The sequence below is a fragment of the Carassius gibelio genome, chromosome B13, assembly GCF_023724105.1.
Source record: "Carassius gibelio isolate Cgi1373 ecotype wild population from Czech Republic chromosome B13, carGib1.2-hapl.c, whole genome shotgun sequence".
NCBI lineage: Eukaryota > Metazoa > Chordata > Actinopteri > Cypriniformes > Cyprinidae > Carassius > Carassius gibelio.
Window position 1 is genome coordinate 8,328,208 of NC_068408.1, and position 7,355 is coordinate 8,335,562.

General features: G+C 37.2%; 1 protein-coding gene across 1 annotated transcript in view; it reads left to right on the forward strand.

The window, feature by feature from the left end:
- Positions 1-7,355, forward strand: part of syne2b (spectrin repeat containing, nuclear envelope 2b) — a 90,924-nt gene that overhangs the window by 81,762 nt on the left and 1,807 nt on the right. Inside the window, exons 116-129 of the mRNA XM_052571686.1 lie at positions 21-171; positions 561-743; positions 1,512-1,649; positions 1,730-1,924; positions 2,017-2,311; positions 3,444-3,512; positions 3,897-4,027; positions 4,125-4,248; positions 4,341-4,540; positions 5,233-5,433; positions 5,894-6,022; positions 6,148-6,339; positions 6,443-6,490; positions 6,691-6,740. Coding sequence (XP_052427646.1) covers positions 21-171; positions 561-743; positions 1,512-1,649; positions 1,730-1,924; positions 2,017-2,311; positions 3,444-3,512; positions 3,897-4,027; positions 4,125-4,248; positions 4,341-4,540; positions 5,233-5,433; positions 5,894-6,022; positions 6,148-6,339; positions 6,443-6,490; positions 6,691-6,740 — 2,106 coding nt within the window. The remainder of the gene's footprint in view (positions 1-20; positions 172-560; positions 744-1,511; positions 1,650-1,729; positions 1,925-2,016; positions 2,312-3,443; positions 3,513-3,896; positions 4,028-4,124; positions 4,249-4,340; positions 4,541-5,232; positions 5,434-5,893; positions 6,023-6,147; positions 6,340-6,442; positions 6,491-6,690; positions 6,741-7,355) is intronic.

A 7,355-nucleotide genomic window follows, 5' to 3' on the forward strand; every position in this document is an offset into this window, starting at 1 on the left:
CTCAATACTGTCCGCTGCAGGATCGAGGAGACATGGCGTCTGTGGTGCAAGTTCCTGGATGACTACTCACGCTTTGAAGACTGGCTGAACACAGCAGAACGTACAGCGGCCAACCCTGCCACAAAAGATGTTCTCTACACCTGTGCTAAAGAGGAACTCAAAAAATTTGAGGTCTGAATCGGTTTAAGGGCTTTTTTCCAGTCATGGTAGCCTAATCATCATCTGAGTAATAGTACCAGAACTCTCATACAGATTCAAATTAAAACTGAAATACACTCTTAAGAGAGTTTTCGCCGAGACACCAATGAAAATGAATTTTGGTTCCCCAAAGAGCATTTCAGTTTTTTAAAGAACATTTTAATAACCTAAACAACCTTTTTTCAAGTATAAAGTACCTTTTGTGCAATGGAGAGGTTCCATTGGATGTTTAAAGTTCTTCATGGAACTATAAATGACAATAAATAACCTGTTTTTAAGAGTGTAGTGGTTTTCAAATCTCTGATTGTCTAGACGTAATATTTTGGACTATTAACACTGTTTTTAAACACACTCGCATACAGGCGTTCCAGCGCCAGGTCCATGAGCGCCTGACACAGCTGGAGCTGGTGAACAAACAATACCGACGTCTGGCACGAGAGAACCGGACAGACGGTGCCAGTAAGCTGAAGTTGATGGTGCACGAGGGAAACCAGCGCTGGGATACGTTACAGAAGAGAGTGGCCACTGTGCTCCGCAGGTTAAAGGTCAGAACTGAGACATACTTTTTTTTTTAAGTCATATATACAGTATATATATATATATATATATATATATATATATATATATATATGTGTGTGTGTGTGTGTGTGTGTGTGTGTGTGTGTGTGTGTGTGTGTGTGTGTTTATTTATTTTCTTTTAGTCAGAAAGGAGATAATACAACATTTTTAAAGTTACAAATGATTTCTATTTCAAATAAATGCTGTTTTATTTTTATTTTTTTTACTTTCTATTCATTAAAGAATCGTGAAAATATGTATGAAAGTTTAAATTAAAATATCAAGCAGCACAACTGTTTATATCAATAAGAAATGTTTCTTGAGCAGCTAATTAACATATTACAATGATTTCTGAACACCATGTGAGACTAAAGCCTGAAAGTTTAGCTTTGCTATCACGGAAATAAATATAACTAAAGTAGAAAATAGTTAATAATATTTCACAGCATTACAGTTTTACTGTGTTTTAATGTGTTTTTAATCAAATACATGCAGACTTTGTATAAGAGACTTTTTTTAAAACAAAAAAAAATATTATTAAGCCCATAGTTTTGAACAGTGCTTTTTATTCTACATTAAATTTTCAAATTGTGTCTGGTTTGGAAATGGCACCTAATAAACCTGTGAAAATGTTAAAATTAATTGCATCTCTGACCTTCAATTCTTCGTTTCCATGACAGCAAAGTGCACCTTTTTTGGGCTAACTTCAATTTTCTAAAATGTTTCTGAACTCTAAATGCTTCTCTTCTGTGCAGCACTTCACATCTCAACGTGAAGACTTTGAAGGAACACGGGAGGGGATTCTGGTCTGGCTGACTGAAATGGACCTTCAGCTCACCAATGTGGAGCATTTTTCAGAGAGCGATATCCATGAAAAGATGCGTCAACTAAACGTATGGTACACTCTGATTTTATGTATTAAAGTCTGGTTAGAGACTTCAGAATGGAAAATAATTTATGATTTGACTTGCAGGCTTTTCAGCAGGAGATCACTCTAAACACAAATAAGATTGATGCTCTGATTGTATTTGGAGAAAACCTGATCCAGAAGAGTGCTCCGCTGGACGCCGTACTCATTGAAGATGAACTAGAGGAGCTGCACTCATACTGCCAGGAAGTATTTGGCAGAGTCGCCCGATTCCACCACCGTCTTATCAGCAGACGCCCAGTCAGTTTGAAAAGACTCATTTTACAAACACTGAACAATACTCTCATGGCTGAGGACTGACTTTAACCCTTCCTACCTTTTTCTTCTCATAGGTGCGTGAGGAGGACCGAGAGTTCTCCGACAGGGACACAGATCGGCAGGACTCGGTTGATTTCGGCGGGGTGTGGGAGAGGGAGGAGGAAGAGGAGGCTGCGATGAGTTCTGATGTTTCACTAACAGTACGCCAGGCCGTGTCCCAGCTGATACCACCTGCTCTAGAGCGCTCAGGGCGTGAGACCCCCGTCAGTGTGGATTCAATCCCACTGGAGTGGGACCACACCGTAGATGTGGGTGGATCCTCATCTCCAGAGGATGACGAGGAGTTGACGTTTTACAGCGCCCTATCAGGTAACTCTTTAAAGACTGGTCTCTGCAGCTCTATCTAGATCTGTCTTTCTGGTTTTAAGCCGCTCTGTTAGTGTTTCTAGATATCTGTTTTTTCTATATGTTGCACTATTAAGGTCTGTCTAGAGTTCTTCGTCTCTTACATGACACTGTTATGCCCAGATAGTTAAGAGTCTAACTCTGTTAGAGTAAATCTATCACTATCTGTAATCCGCCGCTCTGTTGATCTCTTTATCTGTTATCTACTGCTCGTTTAGGTACGAGTGTCAAGCTCTTTTTGCTGCTTGTTTAAAGAGAATCCAGATCTCTGTCTGTTATTGGAATATCTATTTGAGTGTTTACTATCCAGTGCTGTATTAGTGTATAAATTATGTAGCTAGATCTCTTTATATATTATATTAGTATTTTTTTCTTTTTTCTTTTTTCTTGTCCGTTTATTTGTCATTGGGTTTAGTTTTTAGTTTTTTAAAAATTCTGAGGTCAGTCAGTATTATTATATTGTATTTGATTTCTTTACAAAAAAAAAAAAATATATATATATATATATATATACATATATTTTTGCAATATTTATTTCCGCAACTTTCTGTCAACTATGTTACTAAGTACAACCACCTGCAACTAAGAAATGGGTGATATAGTTATTAAAAAAAAAAAAAAAAAAAAACCACAACATCAAATGGTGTAAATCTGACAGAAATGGACAAAAACACACTGTATTGCAGTAAAAGTGCAATTTTTCAGTATAGAAAAACTGAAATAGTATTTTCTTGAAAAACTCCATTCCTTTTTATTTGTAACTTTGAAAATTATTTTTTCAGTGTTATTTTAAAATGCCGTTTTAATGATTTTACACTGATGAAGAAACCTCTTTTTGTTGATAAAGCATGTTGTTTTTGCATTTTTCATTGTTGTGAAATGTACTCCAATTATAGAATGATCCATATGATGAATAAGATTGTTGTATCTCGAGCTGTTATTCAATGCCCTTGTTGTGTATATAGTGCTGCACATCTTGTTTTCTGCCTCCCTGTTATACACTATCTAGATCTCTGTCTGTATGTTAAATCACTCTCTATGAGTCTAGATTATTCTGTCTCTAGATCACTGTCTGTCTGCCACTCTTCTGTTGCAGATGTAGAAGTCACTGAGAGCTCTCAGTCATTTATTAAAGCTACATCTAAAGCTCTGAAGGCTGTGTCCGGTAGGCATCAGCCTGCTGCATCCTGTCAGCACTGTCACTGCACATTACATGCGTGTTTTAACATATGTTTCCTCCATTCATCTCTAAATATAATAGACATTTTATGCCTTGTTCTCACTGCCTGACTGCCTAACAACTTCCTCTCTCAAGCAGCTGCCCATGTTCTTGAAATCCCATGATGCTTGTTTTTATGTTTGCCAAGAATCTTCTCCTGCATGTGTTGCAGTACATGTTCAAACAGATGTTTTTCCTAATGCACGTCAGTTTTATTTATTCTTTTTTTTTTGTTTTCTGTAGCATGTTGTTCAACTGAGTGATGACTTAGTGCATGCTTGTTTTAAGGAATATAAGGAGTTAAAATATCTCCCTCTGTCTCTCATTTAGGGGGAAGGTCAGTGGTGGAGCCGTGGCACTCTCCTGATTTGCCAGACAGGAAGCGAGTGAACAGAGAGATCATACGCAGTCTCACATCTTCACCCACTGACCCCAGCGCCCACTACCACCCACAGGCCTATGTGAGTCCTCACACATGCATCACACTCACTAAACACACATTAGCATTGGCGCACACATACAAACACAGTTGGTGTTGTATTTGCTCTTTCTCTCCAGGATAAGCTCATGTCTGAGTGTGCTGGCAGTATAGACAGTATAAAGCGAGTGAAACTGATTCTGAGCGAGGAAGAACAACTGGATGATCATGGTTTGACGGTGCTCTCTGCGGCTGATAAGACAGGTATTGCTATTTGTAATACTTTTACAGGAATGGCCATGCACGAGTTGAGTTTCAGTGATATCTGACCTTTGCCCTCTGATCTGTGGTGTCAGGTGTGATCGAGCGATGGGAGCTCCTGCAGGTGCAGACGTACAGCGTGCCACAGGATCTTCAGCAGTGGCACAAACTCACCTCTGACCTCAGTGATGTCATGGCATGGCTGGACACTATGATGCCTGAACTAGAGAAGCTTCAAACTCTAGAGCCAAAAATCACCATCAGAGACATGGAGAGCAATATCCACAAACTAAAGGTACTCACTTACAGAGACATTTAGAGAGTGATAGAATTGGATACAAAGTTAATAAAACAATGCACTTATAAGAGTGCATTTTTATAAATAATTTCATATATTTTAAATATCAAAAGTTTGGGATCAGTACTATTTTCAATGCGTTCTTCTGCTCATCAAGGCTGCATTTATTTGATCAAAATACAGAAAAAACAGCAATATTGTGAAATACTATTGCAATTATAAATGTGAATATATTGTAAAATATAATTTATTCCTGTGAAGCAAAACTGATCACATAAATAAAAGAGTATCACAGGTTCTAAAAAATATGAAGCAACACAACTGCTTCCAACATTGATAATAAATCAGCATATTAGATTAGATATGTTACACTGAAGACTGGAGTAGTGATGAAAATACAGCCTTGCGTCACAGGAAAACATTTTTTTTTAAAGTATATTCAAATAGAAAACAGTTCATTTAAATTGTTATATTTTTTCAAATACATGCAGCCTTAGTGAGCAGAATAGACTTATTAAAAATCTTACTAACACAGCACTGTACATATATACTGTATGCTTCTATAATGATTAAATCTTTTCTTTTTATAAATGTTGTTTTGAACTTTGGTGAACAAACATTTGAATGGTAGTGTGTATTATTTAGGCATATACTTTATAGGTTCATTTTCTCATCTTGTTTTTTATAAGGACATGCAGAGGACTTTTAACGGCTACAAATCAGTGATGATTGGTGTTAATCTTAGTGGGCGGGGCTTCCAACACGGAGACAGCACTGAACTACACGAACTGCGTGAAAATCTGGATACAGCCAATCAGAAATGGGCACATGCCTGTGCGGCCCTGGACAGCTGGGAACACAGACTGCATCAAGCACTCATGGAGTGTCAGGTGAGCAAAAACAAGCTCGAAAAGTGACACTGTTCCCAGAGTTAGGACATTATAACAAAGTACCATGAGTGTTTTTTGTTTTGTTCTGGATCTGCAACACAAGATGCTTTTAGTAAGCTCATGTCTCTGTACCTTCACAGGTTTGCACTTGTTACTTTTTGTGTCGGTTAGATTTTATTTCAAGATACAAATCCATAAAACCACAAAGCTGGTTTTTTTAGTTGTTTGTTGAAATAGGGTACACGTTGTTCTTAAAGCTGCAGCATACCGTGACAGACTTGTATCAAATGCAATTAAAATGTAATTATCATTTAATTAAAAAAAGGCAGCTATTATTATGTGCTGTTTTTCCTGTAACTTCCTTTAGGGCTTTTGTTAAGATGACATAGTGAAGCCTAAACCAAACACACAAGCACCATGTAATGAAGACCATCTGTTTATTCCATTTTCTTTCTCACAGGAGTTTCACGAGACTCTTCACTCTCTGCTGCTGTGGTTAGCTAAAGCAGAAAGCCAGCGCTACATGGTCAACATCCATGACCAAAACACAGACCTCAACATCCTGCAAGAGCATCGAGACACGCTCAAGGTAGAATAGCTTGCTTGTGTGCTGTTATATACAATATATATTAATGCCCCCACAAAAATATGATAATTCTGGGACAGAATTTCTTCATATTTTTTTATATATGGGTTGTTATCTGTCCATAACAGGCTGTTCAGCAGGACTTACAGTCTCGTGAGAGGGAGGTGCACTGCCTGCAGGAGATCTCCTCACAGATCCTGCTACAGGACCAGGGAGAAGACACCCTGGAGGCCAAAGAGAAGGTTCATGTCATCAGCAACAAGTTACGACTGCTGATCAGACAGATTGCACACGATCTGCACACGCTGCAAAGCAGACTGGTACGTTTCATTCAGTTTCACACACAAGCACAAGCTTTCTCTGCAGGCCAGACGGGTTTCACTCTCACACACTGATGTTTTGGTCTTTTATGTTCTATTGTAGGACTCAGCTGGTCCAAATGTGGGCAGGACAGCATCACCACAACAGCAGGTACAGCAGGAAACACTCTCTGCAGACAGGAAATTACAAAGCTCTGACTTCATAATATACATTTTGTCATCAAATGCTGCTCTTGAGGAGATTGGTTTTGAAAGTAACAGTGAATGAGGGTTTTCAAAGAATCTCTAGTCTGTGTTTATCATGATTACTTGATGGTAACAAACACTGAGTCATTTTTCTGATCTCTGTAGGAAGCCGCAGAAGCTCAGGCTGTTACTCGGGGATCTCCTGCGAGTGTCAGGTACACACTGATAGTGTTACTATGCATCTGTGTTCAGTCGTGAGATTTTGCGATCTTGTATGACACTGCTGAAGTTGATTTATTCTAGTACACTTCTCACATCCTCTAGTTCTTCTCACTTTCACACATCTGCTCCACTTTCACCTCTCGAAAGATTCAATATATACTTCATGCTGACCTTCCCAAACCACAGTTAATACATTTCTCATATTGAATTATGCATGGTTGATAAATAACATGATGATCTTTTTTTTTAAGCAACATCCTCATTTTAGGTTAAAGGTTCAAAAGTTTGGAGTAAGTTAATTAAAGATTAACACTTAATCACCAGAGAGGTCTTAAATTAATCAAAAGTTATAGTTAAGACATTATTAATGTTACAAAATATTGTTTTATAAAAAAAAAAAAAAAATATATATATATATATATATATATATATATATATATATATATATATATATATATATATATATAGTTTGGGGTTGGTAAGATTTTATAATAAAATAATAATAATAAAAAAGTCTATTATTTTCATCAAAGATACATTTATCTGATCAAAGATACAGTAAAAAGAAAATAATAATAATAATGTTAAATATTATTACAATTAAAAAT